Source organism: Dendrobates tinctorius, unplaced genomic scaffold (assembly GCF_039654945.1).
Source record: "Dendrobates tinctorius isolate UK_male_01 unplaced genomic scaffold, ASM3965494v1 ptg000223l, whole genome shotgun sequence".
NCBI classification, from domain to species: domain Eukaryota; kingdom Metazoa; phylum Chordata; class Amphibia; order Anura; family Dendrobatidae; genus Dendrobates; species Dendrobates tinctorius.
In genome coordinates this window covers 6,436,529-6,459,105 of record NW_027361890.1, presented here as the reverse complement: position 1 = coordinate 6,459,105, position 22,577 = coordinate 6,436,529, and the positions used below count along the sequence as shown (strand labels likewise).

Genomic DNA, 22,577 nt, shown 5'->3' with positions numbered 1-22,577 from the left:
ATGCATTGAGTCTACATAAACAGCTGCCAAAAGAATGTTATTTTGTAATAGTAGCTCCTCTCTCCGTTTCATTGATGTAGCAATGCCACTTGCAATTAACCCTCCTCTTTGGGACAGGCGAAACATCAGGTTCTTCCACTCCTTTAAGAAAATACCTGGAGTTAAGTCCTCTGCTTGTAATTTTTTAGTCACTGTAAATGGGTGCGCTAGCAATTTTTCCAGCTCAGTCACCTAATTCCACTGACTTTCATTTAGCGTCAGTTGAAGGTTAGCCATGTCTACAAGAAAGGTTTTCAGTTCAACCAAGCGCTGAATCATTAAGTACTGCCCCATCGTGTGGCTTGATCAATAATTGCCCCTTTTCCAGCACGTCTCTTCAAAATTGAGTCAACTTTAGGGGTTCTGGCAACAGTAGCCAATTTTCTCACCTTGCCAATCAGTGCAGCAGCATGTCCTTCTTGCAGACTGTCTCTTATAGCCAGCTGTAGCGTATGCACAACACAGCGCATGTGATGAATGAAAGAACATATTGACACAGTTTCAGCAAGATCATCTAAACTATCATGTTGCTGTTCATCTGAAGCAACTTCAGTTTGCTCCTCAGTTACAATACTGTGTTCCTCTATTTCAAACATTTCTGTGTCTGTGGACCCAGAATGTTCTTCTAGCTGCTGGTCACCATCATTACTCTCATTCATTAGCTTAATAGTACTTATCATATTTGAAGCATTGTCAGTTACGACAGAAAGAACTTGCTCTTTTTTAAGTTCATAGTCTTGCAGAACCTTTTCCACCAAGACCTGGAGAAACTCACTGGTGTGATGAGCTTTGGTGTCTTTTACTGCCAATGTCTTGGTAACTATTTCATTTTTGTCACAAACAAATCGGACATTGATGGCAAAATAGTTCACTCTGTGACGTGTGCAGGCATCCATTTTAAGAAACAGAAAGCGTCCCTTGAGAGTTTTTTTAAGTTCTTCCTTTTGTTTAAAAGCTTCTTCGATTACTAATTTTCTAATACTCTTTCTCTCCAGAGAAACACCAAGCTTGCGGGCCATTTCCCCATTCAGACACATAAAAGCTGGTCGTGAAAATAATGAAATAGGCACACTATCCTTTACAACAAGCTCTATGATCTGTTTTTTAAATGTATCTACTGTCATTGTCACAGTAACTTTGTCACTGACAAAATATCTTGCAACTGATGGCTGCAAAGTTCTCTGCTCCTTTGTTTGGCTGGAAGAGCTGGGCACTGGTTCATTGGTTTGGATTCAGTCTTTCTCATCCACTGCTTTCAGTACTTCTGTATGAAAGCGCTGTAAATGTCTCTTTACATTAGAAGCTCTGGTAGGAGCATTTTTATCTTTGCCTGAATATGCACTCATCTTGGCTTCACAGCATTTGTTTTCGTCTGGATCATTTGTCATACACTGACAGACATAATGTTTTCTATCTTGAGTGATGGTGAAATGTTCAAATACAGCTGATTTAATGTGTTGCTTCTTTGACATTCTCAGGTTTTTAATTCTGCATTCACAATCCAAATGACAATGGTTTTTCCTAAAAACAATTGTACAAAATTATTGCCAGGTCGTACAACTAATATATAGTGGTCAATAATACTGTTATTATTCCTCATGTACTCACAGTTAACTGATGCAAAGTTTGTTGAAAGGATAATACTTCTTACAGTCTTCCTCTTCTGAGTAGCAGGCAGCTGTGAGATGCTTGGAAGATGCACACCTAGTATGATCTAGTCTAGAGGAGGAGCTTTACTACTAAGAATTTGCAACACATTTTCACTTTCAGTTTCATACATTGTAAGTAGGGGGGTTGGGGCAGCATGAGGTTAACCAAGCATAAGATTAGATAAGGGCAGTGGAGAACAGTGACACACAAGAAGTAAGAAATGTCTCTATCTCCAGCAGAACTGCTTATCACTGTTGTTCATAGTTTGATAGAACATATATATTTGAGTAACATTTATAAAATTCATATGAAAGTTCAATTATGAAATATTAATACCTTTTTTTTAAAGCTGGAGTCGGTACATTTCTACCGACTCCGACTCCAACCAAAACTAACTCCGACTCTGACTCCACAGCCCTGGCTGCCCAGTGCTTTCAGCAGTCTGCCCTCTACTCTATGGCCCTATTGTATCTATAGAGAGGCGCCACCTGGGAGTTGACCCACATCACACTGCAGTAGTGTAGGCAAAAAAGCGTCCTTTCACTAATGATATTGAGGACCTAACCTCGGGATGGACCCCCCGATCCAATACCAATTATCTAACTCCTGGCACCCCCCACTGTTACGTTATTAACCTAAGCAGCAGCCAGAGCAATTCTATTCAGCCCTGCAACTCGTTACATCTACTGGAGTTGAAAGAATCAGATTTTTCTGTGGATCACCTGTCTAATCTGGCAACTACTCAGTAGTCTTTTAACAGCCATAGTTGGCCTGTCTAAATTAACTTTTGTCTTGCATTGCTTTTTATACCATTATCAGGAACTGGCATGCGAGCCACCATTCAGCAGCTTGTGCAGTAATTAGATAAACTGCCAGATAGGATCGTTTTTGCATTTTTTTTTTAGTAATTTTGGGCACTTAAGACCCCCATAAACATTAGACTAAGGCTAGTTTCACACTTGCGGACGGAGGGCTGCGGACTTCCTCCATGAAGCCCCGCCCCTGCCCCACCTCCGGTTAGCTCCGCCCATTTCTGCATGCGACCTGCGTACCCTATCTTTAACATTGGGTGCGCAGTCCGTGCTGCAGTATGCGGATGCCGCCGCATGTGTCGTTTTGACAGTGCGGCGCCCACATAAAATTCCAGCATGATGCAATCTACGCGGGTCGCCGCACCGTCAAAACAACGCATGCGGCGACATCCGCACCCAATGTTAAAGATAGGGTACGCAGGTCGCATGCAGAAATGGGCGGAGCTAACCGGAGGAGTCGGGGGGCTTCACGGAGGAAGTCCGCAGCCCTCCGTCCCCAAATGTGAAACCAGCCTAATGTTGGTGAAGGTCTAATGTGTATGGAGGCACTTTCTGACTGATGGTTGGGAGAGATAATGATCAGACATGTCTGATTTCAGATTGCGAATTGCATTGCTCTCCCTGAGATAAGCAGCCAGCCGATGTCAGTTACTGGCTGTCTCATGGAGAACAGAGGAGCAAGCCTGTGTTAGGAGTGTTGGCTGAAATTGGTTCAGCTGACTGCCATCTAAGGCTATGTGCACACGTAGTTTTAGGTGCTGCGGATTTGGAAAAATCCACAGGTAAAATCTCAGGTCAAAAGACCTGCGGATTAGCCTGCGGTTTAAGGGTACCGTTACACATAACGATGTCCCAGCGATCCCACCAATGATCCGACGTGGATGGGGTCGCTGGGACATTGTTAGCTGATCGCTGGTGAGCTGTCACTTAGACAGCCCCTCCAGCGATCAGGACCAGCGAGCACGCTGGTTACCAACGTAAACATCGGGTTTCTAAGGGCTGCGGGGCCCTTAGAAACCTGATGTTTACCCTAGATACCAGCTTGCACTGCAGGCAGGGCGGAAGGTGGAGGCAGAACGGCGCACAGACAGACTGGCGTAGCTCTGCTATCTGCTACTCCGGTCTGACAGACTGGAGTAGCAGAGCTACTCCAGTCTGTGTGTCGTTCATCGCTGGCTCCCGCTGCCACACGCAGCGATGCGCGCTGGCCAGCGGGAGACCAGCGATGAAAAAATGGCCCAGGACGATCAGCGATACCCCGTGGGGAGGCCGATCGCTGCTGGATGTCACACACAGCGATCTCGCTGGAGAGATCACTGATGTGTCACAAAATCAGCGTTCTCGCCAGCGAGATCGCTGTGTGTAACGGGCTCTTAACCCTGCGGTTTCACACCTCTGCAATGGAGAAGGTGTGAAACCGCTGCGGATTCTGCCCAAAGAATTGACATGCTGTGGATTTGAACCCGCAGCAAATCCGAGCTGAAAAATCCACAGCATGTGCACACTGCACAGCATTTTTCAGTTTACCATTGCAAAGAATGGTACTGTACAACGCAGCAGCTAAATCTGCTGTGGACCCGCAGAGCCTGAAACGCTGCAGATCCGCAGCAGAATCCGCAACGTGTGCACATGGCCTAAGGCTATGTTCACACGTTGCATTTTTGCTGAGTTTATGTCAATTTTAAGCTGCGTTTTACAGTACCAGCTAAGTCTGAGATTTCAGAAATCTCATGCACACACATTGGTTTTGTTTTCTTGACTCTCTTGGGGGGGGGGGGGGGGGGAATATGCATTTTTGGAAGCTACAACTTGTCTCTTCTCTCAGCGTTTTTTCACCTATAGGAAACAATGGGTAAGTGCAAAACAACGTAGGTGTCAGTTTTTGACGGGTTTTCAGTGCACAAACCTAAGGCAGTTTTTGTGTATCAACATGCGCAAGAGGCAGCAATATAAACGCACGGAAATCTCAGCAAAACCTGCTTTTTGTAAGTAGCTGAAACTCACCTTTAAAATTTGCATGTAAAAAAACACAGCAAAAACGCAACGTGTGAACATAGGGTAATGGTTATGGCCAGCCTTACTCTAAAGCAGCAAGAGAGTTTTGTGAAAGCCATATTATATAAAGGCTACTTCTTAATCACCCTTGTGGAAGGGGTACAATGCTTTTGATGGTGAAATGGGGATTCTCCGTTCCCTCATTCGTGAGTATCTCATCCAGTGTGGATGTGCATTAATCTTTCATTTCTCCTGCATCTGTGATGCCTGGATTCTGCTCTTCATCCATTTGTGTTATGTTGTACAGTTATTGCAGTTCAGAAGCCCACTACTCCCAATAGTTCTCATTTCCATGTCTGTTTTTCTGTAGAACGATTGAAGCTCTCTTAACTGCCTCTATGCTGTCCCAACAAGCTGACCTACGTGGGATTGTGGAGGAAATAGAGGTAACGGCAACATAATATCAGAGGAATGTGGAAAAGTTTTATAGTGTTCTGCGCTGTAGTACATTTTTATTGAAGTTTTGCTTGTGGAAAGTACATTTTGGAAAAACAAATGCTTCAATAAATTCCATTATTCCCTGTTTCTAATATCACTTTTATTGAGCTTCATTGTTATTGCACTTTACAGACTTTAGCTGCTGATACACATTTTTATTAAGCTGCGGTCGTGCCATGATTTCTTCCATGCTCTTGTCACGCCATGTGTATTTTTTTCTTTTAATCTACCGTAAATCATATGAGAAGCCATCCTTTATGTCACCTGGTTTCTGTTGGCCAGTGACATACACACAGCGTGGCATGACCAAATGACAGCGGCTGAAAAGTGTAATGCAGACTGTCAGAATGGTCAGTCAGTGCGCACTGCATGTAGCGAATCTACTTATCAGGGAATTATCAATACATTTAAACACATTGGATAACTTTTTTTGTGCAGTGAATAAGCTAAAACTATAATTGTCATAATTAATGGTTGCTATTTTTTTCTTTTGGAAGCTAGCTGAAACTGATTTCTTTCTTTCATAGGATCTAGTGGCACGCCTGGATGACCTGGGTGGTCAGTATCTGCAGTTTGAGGAAGGACTGGAAGCTACTGCTCTGTTTGTGGCTGCTACATACAGCTTGTCCGATCATGTTGGTGTGGAGCCTGCCTTAAAAGAGGTAACAAAAGCTCTAAGTATTCGTACTATATCTAATCTTGTTTAGCTATTTGTGGGTGCTTCCTTTGACTTGTTTCTCAACAATAACTCTTCGGTTTCCCAGGACCAGATTGTCCAGCTGGTAAATGCCATCTTCAGCAGGAAGAGCTTTGATTCCCTCTCAGAAGCCTTCAGCGTGGCCTTTGCTGCCTCTGCCTTGTCCCACAATCGCTATCACCTTCCACTCATTGTGGTGCCTGATGGACCTGCTGCTGTGTCTCACAAACAACCACTCCTTAAAGTACGTATTCTTGCCAGAATTGAAAGACCTGGCTGAGTTGTCTGTTCATTTTACAACACGGTAGAGGCTGTAGACCAGATCAATTTTTGTCTTAAGTTTTATTCACGTGGGTGTTGTGGTTCTATTCCATCAGATTTACCATGTTAAATAAAAAGAGATGTGAAGCTGTGAGACCCAAATTAAAGGAAACCTGTCAGATGATTAATGCTGCCCAAACCACAGGGAGCATTAATTAGAGCTGGCTGCGTAACTGCTCCAGCATTTCATAGAAACTATAGATTGAAGATCCAACTTTAGTTAGTTTTTAACAGATTTTGCTTGTAATATTGTTTTAAACTAATTTAGCCAAAATACGCCTTTTTTCTCCTCTCTACTACATAGCTTATGGTTACCAACGTTCTCTCGCAAAGATTAACAGATGCCAAAGTGAAATTGATTGAAGCAAAGTCTAGTAGCACTAAAGCCACAATTCTGGAGCAGGCAGCATTTTCTTCGTCTGGGTAAGAGAAGTTCTTCATGTCAGGCACCCAGTTTGAATCTATTCTAATTACATATGTTTTTTTCTTCAAGAGAACTTGTTAATTTGTCAATTGTCATTACGTAGTGTACTGTAAGGATGTCATCAACCACTTGGCTACACACCCAGAAAATGTAAGGCGGTCATGTAGCATCGCTGTATGGAGCAGGCTCAGAAGCTGAACAGCAAGGATAGCTACTGTGTTTTATGGTTCCAGTCGCATCAGTTTAACTTCCTAAATGGACAGTCTGAGAAGATAAAGATTAGGGATAAGTGAATAGCTTCGGATAAGTCCTTGTTAGCTATAGTGCTTACCAAATAGCTGCATCGGGAACCCGGATACCTGGAGCGCTCCTGATGTTATGTTGTTTGGCGCCGCAGCTGCATGTGTTGTGGCTGTGTGACGGTCACAACACATGCATGGAGAGCCTGTTTATTGGGCTCTTCATGCATGTGTTGTGACTGTCACACAGCTGCGACACATAACAGCTGATTATTGGGAGCGCTCCAGTTATCTGGGTTCCTGAAGTAGCTATTCGGTAAGCACTATAGCTATTCGGATAAGGACTTATCCGAAGCCACTCGCTCATCCCTAATATACAGACATGGTCAAAATTGTTGGTACCCCTCGTTTAATGACAGAAAAACCCACAATGGTGATATAAATAACTTGAATCTGGCAAAAGTAATAATCAAAAAATCTATGCAAATAAACACATAAAAGTCAGACATTCTTTTTCAACCATGCTTCCACAGAATTTTTTAAATAATGAAACTCCTGAAATAGGCCTGTACAGAAATGATGGTACCCTTAACTTATTTTGCTGCACAACCTTTTGAGGCAGTCACTGCAATCAAACGATTCCTGTAACTGTCAATGAGACTTCTGCACCTCTCGACAGGTATTTTGGCCCACTCCTCAAGAGCAAACTGATCCAGTTGTCTCGTGTTTGAAGGTTGCCTTTTCCAGATGGCATGTTTCAGCACTTTCCAAAGATGCTCAATAGGATTTAGGTCAGGGGTCATAGAAGGCCACTTCAGACTAATACAGTGTATTAATCTTAGCCATTCTTGGGTGCTTTTAGCTGTGTGTTTTGGGTCATTATCCTGTTGCAAGACCCATGACCTGCGACTGAGACCAAGCTTTCTGACACTGGGCAGCACATCTCTCTCTAAAATCCCTTGATAGTCTTGAGATTTTATTGTACCCTGCACATATTCTAGACACCTTGTGACAAATGCAGAAAAGCAGCCCCAGAACATAACAGAGCCTCCTCCATGTTTCACAGTAGGGACAGTGTTCTTTTCTTAATATGCTTTATTTTTTGGTCTGTGAACATAGAGCTGATATGCCTTGCCAAAAAGTTCCATTTTTGTCTCATCTGTGGATAGGACATTCTCCCAGAAGCTTTGTGGCTTGTCAATATGTAGTTTGGCAAAATCCAGTCTGGCTTTTATATGATTTTTTTCAACAATGGTGTCCTCCTTGGTCGTCTCCCTTGAAGTCCAGTTTGGCTCATACAACGACGGATGGTGCAATCTGACACTGATGTTCCTTGAACTTGAAGTTCACCTTTAATCTGTTTAGAAGTTTTTCTGGGCTCTTTTGTTACCATTCGTATTATCCGTCTCTTTGATTTGTCATCAATTTTCCTCCTGCGGCCCCATCCAGGGAGGTTGGCTACAGTCCCAGGGAGCTTAAATTTCTGAATAATATGTGCAACTGTAGTCACAGGAACATCAAACTGCTTGGAGAAGGTCTTATAACTTTTACTTTTAACATGTTTGTTTATAATTTTCTTTCTAATCTCCTGAGACAACTCTTTCCTTCGCTTCCTCTGGTCCATGTTGAGTGTGATACACACGTCACCAAACATCACAGTGAGTATCTGTAGCCCTCTATGCAGGCCCTCTCACTGATTTCAAGATTGTAGACACCTGTGATGCTAATTAGTGGACACACCTTGATTTAACATGTCCATTTGTCACATTATTTTCAGGGTTACGATCATTTCAGACCAGGCCTATTTCATGAGTTTATTTTTTATTTTTTTTTTTTTTTAAATTCTGTGGAAGCATGGTTGAAAAGCAATGTCTGACTTTCATTTGTTCATTTTCATAGATTTTTTATTACTTTTGTCAGATTCAAGTTATTTCTGTCACCATTGTGGGTTTTTCTGTCATTAAACATGGGGTGCCAACAATTTTGACCACGTGTGTAGATATATTCCTAGTATTATAGCTTCATGAACTAATAAGAGCTACAAAGATATAAATAGTGAATTGCTAAAAAAAAATACACATTTGGTATTGATTATGGAAAATTGCCTGAATGAGTAAAAAATTAAAATATTTACCCCATATGGTCAACTTTGAAACGGAGAAATAAAACACCATGATTTGGTTTTGTCATTTTTTTTTTTTTATTTTTTTTTTTGGTTCTGCAAAAAACTGCAATAAAATGGAGATTGTGGTACTCTAAAACAGTGGTCCCCAACCTTTTTTGCACCAGGGACCGGTTTCAAGCAAGACCATTCTTCCATGGCCCGGCAGGGCGGGGATGGAGGTGTGGCAGGGGCGGGGCTTTGGTCATAAGGGGGCGAGGCTATGGACGCAGTTGTAGTGTAGCAGTGCATACTTATAATTAAATAACATTTATAATGTGACTCAACTCACCATAGGTTTTGAATGAGTGCTCCATCACCCCCTTCTCCCCATCATTGCCTTCACCCCATCACTGCCATCTCTCCATCATTGCCTTCACCCCATCACCCCCTTCTCCCCATCATTGCCTTCACCCCATCACTCCCTTCTCCCCATCATTGCCTTCACCCCATCACTGCCATCTCTCCATCACTGCTGTCTCCCCATCATTGCCTTCACCCCATCACTGCCGTCTCTCCATCATTGCCTTCACCCCATCACTGCCGTCTCTCCATCATTGCCTTCACCCCATCACTGCCTTCACCCCATCACTCCCCTCTCCCCATCACTGCCTTCACCCCATCACTCCCCTCTCCCCATCATTGCCTTCACCCCATCACTCCCTTCTCCCCATCATTGCCTTCACCCCATCACTGCTGTCTCCCCATCATTGCCTTCACCCCATCACTGCTGTCTCCCCATCATTGCCTTCACCCCATCACTCCCTTCTCCCCATCATTGCCTTCACCCCATCACTGCCGTCTCTCCATCATTGCCTTCACCCCATCACTGCCGTCTCTCCATCACTGCCTTCACCCCATCACTGCCTTCACCCCATCACTCCCTTCTCCCCATCATTGCCTTCACCCCATCACTGCTGTCTCCCCATCATTGCCTTCACCCCATCACTGCTGTCTCCCCATCATTGCCTTCACCCCATCACTGCTGTCTCCCCATCATTGCCTTCACCCCATCACTGCTGTCTCCCCATCATTGCCTTCACCCCATCACTCCCTTCTCCCCATCATTGCCTTCACCCCATCACTGCTGTCTCCCCATCATTGCCTTCACCCCATCACTGCCATCTCTCCATCATTGCCTTCACCCCATCACCCCCTTCTCCCCATCATTGCCTTCACCCCATCACTCCCTTCTCCCCATCATTGCCTTCACCCCATCACTGCCGTCTCTCCATCATTGCCTTCAATCCATCACTGCTGTCTCCCCATCATTGCCTTCACCCCATCATTGCCTTCACCCCATCACTGCCGTCTCTCCATCATTGCCTTCACCCCATCACTGCCGTCTCTCCATCATTGCCTTCACCCCATCACTGCCTTCACCCCATCACTCCCCTCTCCCTATCATTGCCTTCACCCCATCACTCCCTTCTCCCCATCATTGCCTTCACCCCATCACTGCTGTCTCCCCATCATTGCCTTCACCCCATCACTGCTGTCTCCCCATCATTGCCTTCACCCCATCACTCCCCTCTCCCCATCATTGCCTTCTCCCCATCATTGCCTTCACCCCATCACTCCCTTCTCCCCATCATTGCCTTCACCCCATCACTGCTGTCTCCCCATCACTCCCCTCTCCCCATCACTCCCCTCTCCCCATCACTCCCCTCTCCCCATCATTGCCTTCTCCCCATCATTGCTGTCTCCCCATCATTGCCTTCATCCCATCACTCCCCTCTCTCCATCATTGCCTTCACCCCATCATTGCCTTCATCCCATCACTCCCCTCTCCCCATCATTGCCTTCACCCCATCACTCCCTTCTCCCCATCATTGCCTTCACCCCATCACTCCCCTCATGGCCTTCTCCTCATGTCCCCATCTCCTCCAGGGCCAGGCTACACACACACACACACACACACACAGGGCCAGGCCACACACACACACACACACACACAGGGCCAGGCTACACACACACACACACACACGGCCAGGCTACACACACACAGGGCCAGGCCACACACACACACACACACACACACACACACACAGGCCAGGCTACACACACACACACAGACACCACCTCTCTCCTCTCACCTGCCCGCCGCCTGCGCTTCCTCGCTCTGACACAGCAGCCGCGCTCTCCTCTCTGTGTCAGTCAGACAGGAAGCGCGGGCGGCGGGCAGGAAGCTGGACGGGTCCTTGCAGCTCCGCTCCTGCTATTCCCTCTTGCAGGCAGCGGAGCTGCTTGGATCGCTCCCTGGCCGCCGCTAAGAACTGCAGCACGCCGCCCCAGCCCCCGCTACGCCACTGACCGCCCCTGGCTCCCCTTGTGTCCGCGGACCGGCAAGGGCACTGCAGCGGCCCGGTGCTGGGCCGCGGACCGGCGGTTGGGGACCCCTGCTCTAAAATAATATCAATAAAACCATCAGCTTGACAAAAAAAAAAAAAAAGGCCTTATACAGGTCCATTGTTGGAAATGTATGAACTACGGGTCTCAGGAAATGGCAATACAAACAATTTTTTTTTATATTCCTTTTTCAAATTTCCCCAATTTTTTGCCACTTGAATGAAATAAAACTATACAAGGTTGATAGCACCATAATTATACTGACACAGAAAATGTCACATCATTTTTACCAAGCTTTGAACTCTGTAAATACAAAACTCTTAAAAAAAAAAAAAATGTAGAGTTGTGGACTTTACCATGTAATGCACTGAACAAAAAAAAAAAGCCCATGTGGTGTGAAAAGCCTAGTAAAGTACCAGACAAAACTACTACTTGCTCTGTAAAAAACAAGCCTTCATACGACTGTCAACGGGTAAATAAAGTCATAGCTGTGGGAAAAATGGGTGGAAAATGGAAAGTAAAAAAAAAAACAAAATCACCTGATCCTTAAAAGGGTTGTCTCATCTCCTTAAATGGGTAACATTGCAGTTTTCCTCTAACTAAACTTCTCTCTATTTTCTAGAAATAGAGATTTGTAATTTTACAGTTTATGGCTCATTGTACTAGGTTACCAGCCACGTCTGCAGCCTATCAGCGGTGGCAGTCTCCTAGGCAACTAACACAGCACTTACATGCTCTTTGCTAGAGCGCTTGTAAGCACTCGTCTAAACTTGGCTGGATCTGGCCAGCGTGCACTCCTCCGATGCCGCCTCTGCTTGCAGCATGGGAGAACATTTGGGACCAACTTCTGAACACGGAGCAAGAGAAAACCTCCATTTTAAGGGTAGTCAGACGTCATGTAGTTAACATTGAAAAGAGTAGACTTGGCGCTCAGCTTATGGTGCAGAATAGTTAATGTTGTTCAGCAAGTAGTATATATATAGTGTAGGAACCTACTTTGGCACCTTCTTCAGTAGTGCATACGGTGTTTTCTCTATATGTAGTTAACATTGGGCTGACAATATGAGTGGCTTCATTATTTACTGCGCTCCTCCACGTTTCCAATGTGTCCTTAATTGGTGGGACGAGACATGAATATTCTGTATAGGTTAATTTCCCCGGAATCTGTTTATTCTGCTGCTGTCACTCTGATCTGTGGACTTGTCTGCTCAGCAACCACTAACTACTGAATATATTCACGCTCATACAACATAATTCCCTTCTTTTTTCCTTTTATAGAGACATGTTTCAACTAAATTTTATGGATTCGAAGCCAGCGAGCGGCTACTATGACTTCTCTGTGAGCGTGGAGGGTGACAGCCGCTTCCTGGCAAGCCAGGTGGAGGTGTGTATGACCTGAAATCTGTCTGACACGGAGACCTATAATTAATAGTGCCAACTCATCTAGCAAATGTGCTGCATAATGTGATGTAGAGCTTTCCAGGGCCTTTTCATTTTTATTGCTCGGGTCTAATTATCCTAATTATCCACTTGGAATGTCTGCATATGAAAGACGTGAACAGAAAATGATGGTTCTGAATCTTTACTTTGCCAGGTTCTGAGCCCCTTGAGATGAGCAAGAGACTCTTGAATGAAATTGTACAAGGCTAAGGGACATTGTGCCCTCATTCTTCCATTTTAAATAAGTGCAAGGCAGCAGTTTGTCTTTCACTGGTAAAATTGTAGCTATTCTATATGCCATGGGAGCAGAGACTGGAGATGGATAATATGAATTAGTATTAACCCTTAGGTGGCTCTTCAAGTTTAGCCATGAAAACAGTTGCGGAGAACACAATGTCTGTGTGTGAACAGTTCATTATTATAGAAAAGTGAACTGGACTGTAAACTGTCTCTATTACAGATTAAGGTGAAGGTGTCAACAGAAGTCGGAATCAGCAATGTCGATCTCTCCATTGTGGATAAAGACCAGAGTATTTCTCCTAAAACTACCAGGTAATTGTAGCATCAGTTCACAGTATTATCGGGTGTGTGAGAAACTAGAAAAAAACTAAAGATTTCTTTCTTTAGGGTGGCATTCCCTTCTAAAGCCAAAGGACCATTTACTGCTGACAGCCACCAGAATTTTGCACTGTCTTTCCAGCTTACTGATGTGAACACAGGAGCCAGCCTGACACCTCATCAGGTACATGTCCTGTAACACTTGTCCCATGCTGCCACCAACAATTAGGACATTGACTGACATGGCATTGTTTCTGAGGAAAAAGCCAGTCCAGAACATCCTATATACAGTATTTCTTCACACATCAAGCTGAAGATCCATGTAGTGAAGTCCTGTGAGATTAATGCAATGTTATGCCTCAATGGCAGTCGCTACAAAAAGAACAGAAAAAACAGAAGGTTATCAATGCATTAATAGTTTCTATAAGGAGTTGTCCGAGCATATAATATTAACTACCGTATATACCCGAGTATAAGCCGACCCACCCCTAATTTTGCCACAAAAAACTGGGAAAACGTATTGACTCGTGTATAAGCCGAGGGTGCACAGTGAGTGGCCCCAGTTATGATGCACAGTGAGTGGCCCCAGTTATGATGCACAGTGAGTGGCCCCAGTTATGATGCACAGTGAGTGGCCCCAGTTATGATGCACAGTGAGTGGCCCCAGTTATGATGCACAGTGAGTGGCCCCAGTTATGATGCACAGTGAGTGGCCCCAGTTATGATGCACAGTGAGTGGCCCCAGTTATGATGCACAGTGAGTGGCCCCAGTTATGATGCACAGTGAGTGGCCCCAGTTATGATGCACAGTGAGTGGCCCCAGTTATGATGCACAGTGAGTGGCCCCATCATGTTGCTGCTGCCCCTGACTCCCTTACAAAAAAAAACAAAAAAACTGTATACTCACCTGCCCCCTGCTCATCAGCGTTGCGCGCTGCAGTGACTGTGCAGGCAGAGAGCGCGATAGCGCTCTCTGACCTGAATGTCACTGCAGAGGACGCAAGACAGCAGAGCGCAGGGACAGGTGAATATGCCTCCCAACCCCCCATTCATACTCACCGGGTCCTGGCGCTTGTCTCTGCAGCTCCCCTGCTTGTTCCATGTTTGTCGGCGCTGCTCTCTTCCTGGTTCAGCGGTCACGTGGTACCCGCTCATTAAATATGTGCATATTTAATGAGCGGGTGCCATTTGACAGCTGAAGCAGGAAGAGAGCAGCGCCGACAAACATGGAACAAGCAGGGGAGCTGCAGAGAAGGGTGAGTATGATCTGACACCCCCGCTCCCCCTTCCCCGCCGACCCCCTGTATATGACTCGTGTATAAGCCGAGAGGGGGACTTTCAGCCCAAAAAAATGGGCTGAAAATCTCGGCTTATACACGAGTATATACGGTACCTATTTTTGGGATAGTCATTAAGTAAAGTTTGTGTCTTGATCCCACATATAAAAAAAGGCTGCACTGCACTCCTATTAAGGGTGCTCAAATAGGATTCCACTCCACAATAAGTAAAAAATAAATTTGGCACTCCGGAATTGATGCAAAGATTATAAAATAAAAGTCTATAATCTTTGCATCAATTCCAGAGTGTCAAATTTATTTTTAATGTGATCCCATGTAAGCAATGGTTGGGTAACCTAGTAACATAGTTTTGAAGGCTGAAGGAAGACCTTATGTCCATCTAGTTCAGCCTATTTTTAGTGCAGCTGTTCTGCATTGTTGATCCTGGGGAAGGCAAAAAACCCACAGAGTAGAAGCCAATTTTCTCGATAGGGAAAAAAAAATTCCTTCCCCTAAGCTGGGTCAACCATCTACCTATAATATTCTGTTATTCGTAACCTTCTATACTGTTACTCACAAGAAAAGCATCCATTCCTTTCTTAAATTCATTCAGTGAGTTGGCCCTCGCCACTTCCTCAGGAAGAGAATTCCAGAGCCTCACTGCTCTTACCGGGAAGAACCCTCTTATATGCTGGTACAGAAATTGTCTTTCCTCCAAGCGAAGAGAATGCCCCCTTGTTCTTGTCACAGTCCTTGGTACAAACAGTTCATTGGAGAGATCTCTGTAGTGCCCTCTGATATACTTGTACATATATATTAAGTCTCCCCTAAGTCTTCTTTTTTCTAGAGTAAATAGACCTAATTTTGATAACCTTTCTGGGTATTGTAGTGAACCAACTCCATTTATCATTTTAGTAGCCCGCCTTTGAACCCTTTCAAGTTCAGTAATGTCTTTCTTGAGCACCGGCGTCCAAAATTGCACACAATACTCCAAGTGTGGTCTGACGAGTGATTTGTACAGAGGGAGAATTATGTTTTCATCTCGTGTCCCCAGACCTCTTCTAATGCATCCCATCACCCTATTTGCTTTGGTGGCAGCTACCTGACACTGGGCACTCCAATTTAGCTTCTTATTGACTAAGATGCCTAAGTCTTTTTCCATGTCTGATTTCCCCAGCAGTTTCCCATTTAGTAAGTAATTGTAGCATCTGTTTCTCCTTCCCATGTGCATAACCTTACACTTACCTGTGTTAAACCTCATTTGCCATTTTTCAGCCCAATTCTCCAATTTACTCAAATCTGTCTGATCCTACTAAAACAAAATGTACCAAAAGAGAGTGGGAAAACTATATTATATAGCAGCCACAGCAAAAGAGGTGATGCTGCACAGGTTCCATTCAATGTATACAAGCTGATCTGCAGATTTCAACTTGAAGGGGTATTCTCATCTCCAAGATCCTATCCCAGTATGTAGTAGGTGTAATTATATTAGCACATGCCTTCAGTTAGAAATGTAGTATAGTTCTTCTGATTTGCTATATCACTTATCTCATGTAGGGTATTGCAGTAGCTTCGGTATCCATCCATGGTTACGGCCACTCATATAGTGACAGTTATACAGCTCTTTGTGGTTGTTAACCTTGGCTACTGTAATGCCCTACATGAGGTACATGACATAGCAAATCATAAGTACTATACATTTCTAATTGGAGGTATTTGCTAATATTATTATTATTACACCTACTACCTATTGGGATAGGATCTTAAAGATGGAAATAGCTTTTTAATACTAGTTGATCGGAAAGGATGTCAGCCTCCACCCCATCCTGAATCTGATATTCTTAAGTGTAGCTTATAGTTGTTAAGTCTTCAGTGCTGTGAAAGCGGACCTCTGACTCTCATGACTCATGCTCTTCCTCCTGTAAATGTGTAAGTTCATTGAAAAATTGGAGATACAAAGCAGCTCCTTACCAGTAGGGTGCCTACAGTCAGACATTGACTGGGTAGTGTCAGACATGCTCAGTTTTCAGTGTATTCATACATTGCTAGGGGTAATAGTAAAGGTAAATCACAATACATTATAAAATGAAGCTCTATTTTATGGTGATTGCAGTTATTTTCTGAAACAGACATGTTAGGCAAGCCTCTTTAACCCATTAATACTATAAATCACAGACAAAGCCACTATATGCTACTGGAAATCTTTACAACTAATTTCAGATTGCATTTTGGTAAATGTTAGCTTATTTTTCTGCTTGATTCCCAGACATTTGTTCGCCTTCATAACCAGAAGACTAGCCAAGAAGTGGTGTTTGTTGCTGAGCCTGACAATAAGGGCACATATAGATTTGAGCTTGATCCATCTGAGAGGAAGTCAGAGTTTGACTCCGCGTCTGGCACTTACACGCTGTACTTGATTGTAGGCGATGCCACTCTGGAGAATCCCATCCTGTGGAATATGGTATGGTGTAGGCACTGTTATAAAATAGTTATTAACCATAGCCTTGTATGTCTAGCAATAAAAAGGTGGTGGCTGAAATGGCATTTAACTGGCTAGGACATGTGTCATGTTAAAGGGAATCTGTCACCCCTTTTTTGAGATGTCATATAATGGTATCATTCAATTGTGTGTCACATAAGGATTCTCTTAGTACTTTTGCTTCCCCCTGACCCCGCACCTTTCATGCATAAATACCTTTTTTATATCGGTTCAGATGTATGTAAACTGCCGCTGTCTGGTCAGCTGGGCGGGGCTTATTCACCTGCTCCTCCCCCCTCCCTGTCTTGCTCTACGCATTTCTTCTTGTGTAGAGCAAGACAAGGAGGGGGGAAGCAGGTGAATAAGCCCCGCTCATCGGACCAGACCGTGGCAGTTTACATACCTTTTTTTATATCGGTTTAGATGTATTTATGCATGAAAGGTGTGGGGTCAGGGGGAAGCAAAAGTGCTAAGAGAATCCTTATGTGACACACAATTGAATGATATCATTATATGATATCTCAAAAAAGGGGTGACAGATTCCCTTTAATAAAATGTTTAGTTTTTTATTTATTTATCTTTTTAAATCCTGGTTTAGGCTGATGTAGTCATTAAATTCCCTGAAGAAGATGCCCCAACCGCTGTCCAAAGCAAGAACCTATTCACCCCCAAGCCAGACATTCAGGTAACTGGATTCATGGCATATGAGTGAAGTCAAAGGGTATGTGCAGGCAATCCGGAATTGGCAGCACTTTGGATGCAGTGCATGTTCATTGCGTCCAAAGTGCTGCCATCTGTTGAACACGGGTGAATCCGCATGTGTTCACTGAAACGTGTGGATTTACCGCATCCAGTACATTCTATTGGTGAAATTTCTCTTGCATAGACTCTAGTCTCCGGATGATAAATAGGCATGCTGCAGTCTGAAGAGAGATGACGCCTGTCCGTCTCTGCGGGTGGGCCACAGGCATTTGTGAACGCATAGTGGGCATGGGATTTCTTAAACTCCCATCCACTATGCTGTAACATCTGGACACTTCACAAGTGCGCAGCGTCCAACCTGCAGCATTTACTGATCGCATGCACATACCTAGATGGGTTCACATTGTTAGAGAAAATGTGTCTGTTAACTTTCCTGGCTATTTAATGGAAAGCACATTTATCAAGATGACTTATTCAATAATGAGAAATTGAATACTATATTGCATACAAATGACAGTAGATAAAATTCTGCACTTCACCGACACCCATGATAGAATCTCAGAATGTAGTTTATAATCATTTGCCAAGCGGATAGCTACTTAACAAATCATCCTGACTAACCTGATCCTCTTGATGTTTCTGTTCAAAGGTTGTTCTCATCCGATCATTTGACATAAGGCTAGGATAGGACTTAACATTATGATTACTGGACCTCTTCATTTTCTACTCTTGCACAGCACTGCAGACGATCACTCAGTAGCGCAGTGTTACTACTTACTATGGTTTGCATAACCCTTTAATCATGGGAGAAAGAAATGGTTCCTAAGAAAAGATTTAGAAATGTTGTCCTATTTTCCTTCACTGGAGATCAGTTTCCTCTTCCCAATTGCTCTTTGTACTCTTCTAGTGCTAGCGTGAGTTGCTAGATATATTTTGTCTGTATGTATGACTTGTCTAATGTATATGTTTGTATGTGCAGCACTTATTCCGGGAGCCTGAGAAGAGGCCACCTACTGTTGTATCGAATACTTTCACCGCCCTGGTCCTGGCACCATTGCTCCTGCTTTTTATTCTTGTAAGTTACAATACTAATTCTATTAAATTACGCTTTTTGTTCCACACCGCTTAAACATTGAAGAAACGGACATTCACGATTATTTATAGTAGCATGCCTCAGCTTCCAAGTGGCGCACACACAAAAATTCCCAGATGTCATGTAATAGATTATTTTTTCCAGTGGGTCAAGATTGGTGTGAATATTTCCAACTTCAGCTTTTCTCCAAGCACACTGATCTTCCATCTGGGACACGCAGGTATGTTTCCACATGCTATTACTTACAATGTGTTCCAAATACAAAAGGCGTATCATTTCCTACATAATTGTATTATGTTTTCTAGCTATGTTGGGCCTGATGTATGTCTACTGGACTCAACTGAACATGTTCCAGACATTGAAATATTTGGCCCTACTGGGAATTGTCACGTTCCTGGCTGGAAACCGCATGCTCGCCCATAAAGCAGTCAAAAGGTAAAATAATCATTGTCATCTTCTTTACTTTCAGATGGAACCAGATTGCCAAACTGAAACTAAAATGGCTTCTTTTATGTTCCTTATATACGTACAATTAGCACTTGCTTTACAATTCTTGTCTGTCAGGAGTATTTCAGATCCAAGACATATCTTCCTTTATAATCTGCCTGCTCCGTTGTAATCTTGTCTTTACTGAGAGCCCTCACTGTGACTCCCAGGCTTTTACCTTCTCTTCCTCTGTTTCTGTCTCCTTCCTCCTTTCTCTCAGGACTGCAGCTGAACAGAGCAGTAGGTTGGCAAAGTATAGAACACTTCGGTAATCTGGGGGCGTCCCATGAAGTAAGGCTGCCTTACCAAATCATTTTAATACTTGCCCAACATGCATGCCAACCATGCTCCATATCCTAAAACCCGCACCTCGTGTCCACATTTATGACTAACGACGTGCTGTCATGTGTCGGTTGCTATTGCATAGGAAATTAATTTCAAGGTGCACTCCCTTTATGTGTGGCTTTAATCCTCTCAAGTGCAATGGACTGTGTATCTTGCTCCACAAAAGAGCCACCCCACTTTCCTCTCCTAACGTGCTCCACCGGCATTTCCAGCACAGCCTTCACTTGTGTCTCAATGTGAATCGATTTCATACATTGTTTCTATTAAGGAACTAAATATGTTCATGTACAAGCCAATACAGAAGAACATTGGTACAATAACATTAGATTTTCTTTAAAAAAAAAAAAAATTAAAGAGGAATCGTGACATCAGTTTTTTGATGCCTGAACCATGGACAGCATGAAATCCCAGCAGTGCCCACTGGTTTACGGACAGCCACTTCTTACTTTTCAGAGAACATACGGGAGGAATTTACCACTGACTCTTCTCCAGAATGGTAATCTGGACCAAAATTTGCTCCTTTTTAGGTTTAAGTATCAAAAATGCATCTCATTAAGAGGGCTGTGCCTCCTAATACATTGTGTACATTTTACACCAGATGACTCTGTACTAAGGCAGGCACATGAGACGCCAGTCTGGTACTAGAAGATTCTGCTGCAAGGCTTTTTCCGGTCTGGTTGGCTTGATTGAATGGTGTACCCAGCCAGTTGGGGAAGTTTAAAAAATATTTGTGACAACATTTCAGAGTTGTGGGTTTTTTTTTTTGTTTTTTTTTTTCAGTTGAGATTTCATGCTGGCTGTGTTTATTAAATTGATGAGCTCCCTGTAAAGAAAACAAAGTGTGCTCCAGCCGGACATGGCCCATAATCAAAGATAGTTGATCTTTTTTGCAATTCCCTCTATTTTCTGCATCCAGTTTGGTCAGACTGGTTTGTGACTGTTCACTTGCTAGATTGCTATAATATATTAAATGTAGTCAGTGAGGGGCTATAGTGATCATACTCAACAAATTATTGGAAACAAGCCTTTTCTCATAAAAACGTGAGCAGGTATGTATGGCCTCACTCAGTATGACGCCTCTTCTTTTTGACCACCTTTACGAAATGTGATTAAATATTTGTAATATACACTGCTCACAAAAATAAAGGGAACACTAAAATATTGCATCCTGGATATTACTAAATGAAATATTCCAGTTGCAAATCTTTATTTCATTACATAATGGGATGTATTGAGAACAGTAAAACCATAAAAATGATCAACATAAATCAAACTTAATATCCCATGGAGATATCAATTTGGAATGATACTCAAAATCAAAGTGGAAAATCAAATTAAAGACTGATCCAACTTCAGGGGAAATGCCTCAAGACAAGGAAAATTATGCTCATTAGTGTGTGTGTGGCCTCCACGTGCCTGTATGACCTTCCTACAATGCCTGGGGTGCATGGTACTGATGAGGTGGCAGATGTTCTCCTGAGGAATCTCCTCCCAGACCTGGACTAAAGCATCCGCCAACTCATGGACAGTCTGTGGTTCAACATGATGTTGGTGGATTGAGTGAGACATGATGTCCCAGATGTGCTCAGATTCAGGTCTGGGAAACGGGTGGGCCAGTCCATAGCTTCAATGCCTTCATCTTGCGGAACTGCTGACACACTCCAGCCACATGAGGTCTGGCATTGTGCTGCATTAGGATGAACCCAGGCCCAACCGCTCCAGCATATGGTCTCACAAAGGGTCTGAGGATCTCATCTCGGTACCTTATGGCAGTCAGGCTACTCTGGCGAGCACATGGAGTGCTGTGCGGCCCTCCAAAGAAATGCCACCCCACACCATTACTGACCCACCTACAAAACCGGTCATGCTGAAGGATGTTGCAGGCAGCAGATTGCTCTCCACTGCATCTCCAGACTCAACCTGCAGAACCACTCCTTTATTGAGTGTGTCTTGATAATTGCCAATAATTTCCATCTGTTGTCTATTCCATTTGCACAACAGCATGTGAAATTGATTGTCAATCAGTGTTGCTTCCTAAGTGGACAGTTTGATTTCACAGAAGAAGTTTGATTTACTTGGAGTTTTATTCTGTTGTTTAAGTGTTCCCTTATTTTTTTGAGCAGTGTATAATGTGACTGTCCTTATGTGGAACTTTTGTGTAGTGTGTAACAAGTATCATCTTTGTTTCAACAGGTCAGAAAAGTGAAGTGAGACCAGGTTTATAAAAAGTTAAAACAACCTAAGATGCCAGTGTCAATTCATCTGTACACGTTGAAAAATTGCAGTCCATTTTTAATTTTATTTTTTTTTTTATGTGCCCAGAATGTTTCCTAAGCACTGATTTGTTGAGTGACCGCCCCTCTTCATTGAAACCACTGTGATATCCATTCCAGATATTTCGTACACTGACATCTTTCTGCCAGGTGCAGGCAGTGAACTAGCTGTTGGCATGTTTTTGCCTGAGCATTTTCACACACTGAAAGACAACCGAGATTTTGGGTGGCATGGGAATTGGCAGCATGTTTTTTTGGGGGGGTAATGTGAAGAACGAAATTGGAAGAAGATGAAATAGGACTTCTGAAAACTTCTTCCCTTGTTAATAAAATGGAAGGTGAACGGGACTGTTTTGTTGTGTATTACATTAAAAAAAATTTAGTTTCTATAAAAAAAAAAGACTTTAAAAGAAAATTCTCAAGTTATAATATATGCATACATTATATACACAGTACAGTACGAGAGTTTGTCTGGCGTGGAAGAAATGCTACAAGTAAGAATATTTTGCAAAATAAAAGTATTAATTGTTAGAAATTAATAAAATGCCGTGAATGAACAAAACAGAAATCAATTCAGTATTTGATGTGATCACCCTTTGTCTTCAAAATGCCATAAATACATCAATTATTCTAGGTACACTGGTGCACAGGTTTTTCAAGGAATTTGGCTGTAATAGAAGGGCGGCTGAAAAGCTGGAGATGCGTATAAGAGTATCTTCAGGCAACAGTGAAGCATAGT

At 43.3% G+C, this 22,577-nt stretch overlaps 1 protein-coding gene across 3 annotated transcripts in view; it reads left to right on the top strand.

The window, feature by feature from the left end:
* RPN2 (ribophorin II) overlaps window positions 1-22,186 on the top strand; it is a 73,537-nt gene extending 51,351 nt beyond the window's left edge. For 2 of the 3 annotated variants that reach the window (XM_073555286.1, XM_073555284.1), the window contains exons 5-18: window positions 4,867-4,942; window positions 5,522-5,656; window positions 5,759-5,935; window positions 6,317-6,435; window positions 12,464-12,569; window positions 13,086-13,177; window positions 13,253-13,367; window positions 16,727-16,921; window positions 17,538-17,624; window positions 18,621-18,716; window positions 18,879-18,954; window positions 19,040-19,169; window positions 19,441-19,511; window positions 21,759-22,186. In XM_073555286.1, the coding sequence (XP_073411387.1) occupies window positions 4,867-4,942; window positions 5,522-5,656; window positions 5,759-5,935; window positions 6,317-6,435; window positions 12,464-12,569; window positions 13,086-13,177; window positions 13,253-13,367; window positions 16,727-16,921; window positions 17,538-17,624; window positions 18,621-18,716; window positions 18,879-18,954; window positions 19,040-19,169; window positions 19,441-19,492 (1,456 nt within the window). In that variant the 3' untranslated portion in view covers window positions 19,493-19,511; window positions 21,759-22,186. The remainder of the gene's footprint in view (window positions 1-4,866; window positions 4,943-5,521; window positions 5,657-5,758; window positions 5,936-6,316; window positions 6,436-12,463; window positions 12,570-13,085; window positions 13,178-13,252; window positions 13,368-16,726; window positions 16,922-17,537; window positions 17,625-18,620; window positions 18,717-18,878; window positions 18,955-19,039; window positions 19,170-19,440; window positions 19,512-21,758) is intronic. The other variant, XM_073555285.1, reaches the window with a different exon arrangement.
* Window positions 22,187-22,577: the final 391 nt, after the last annotated feature.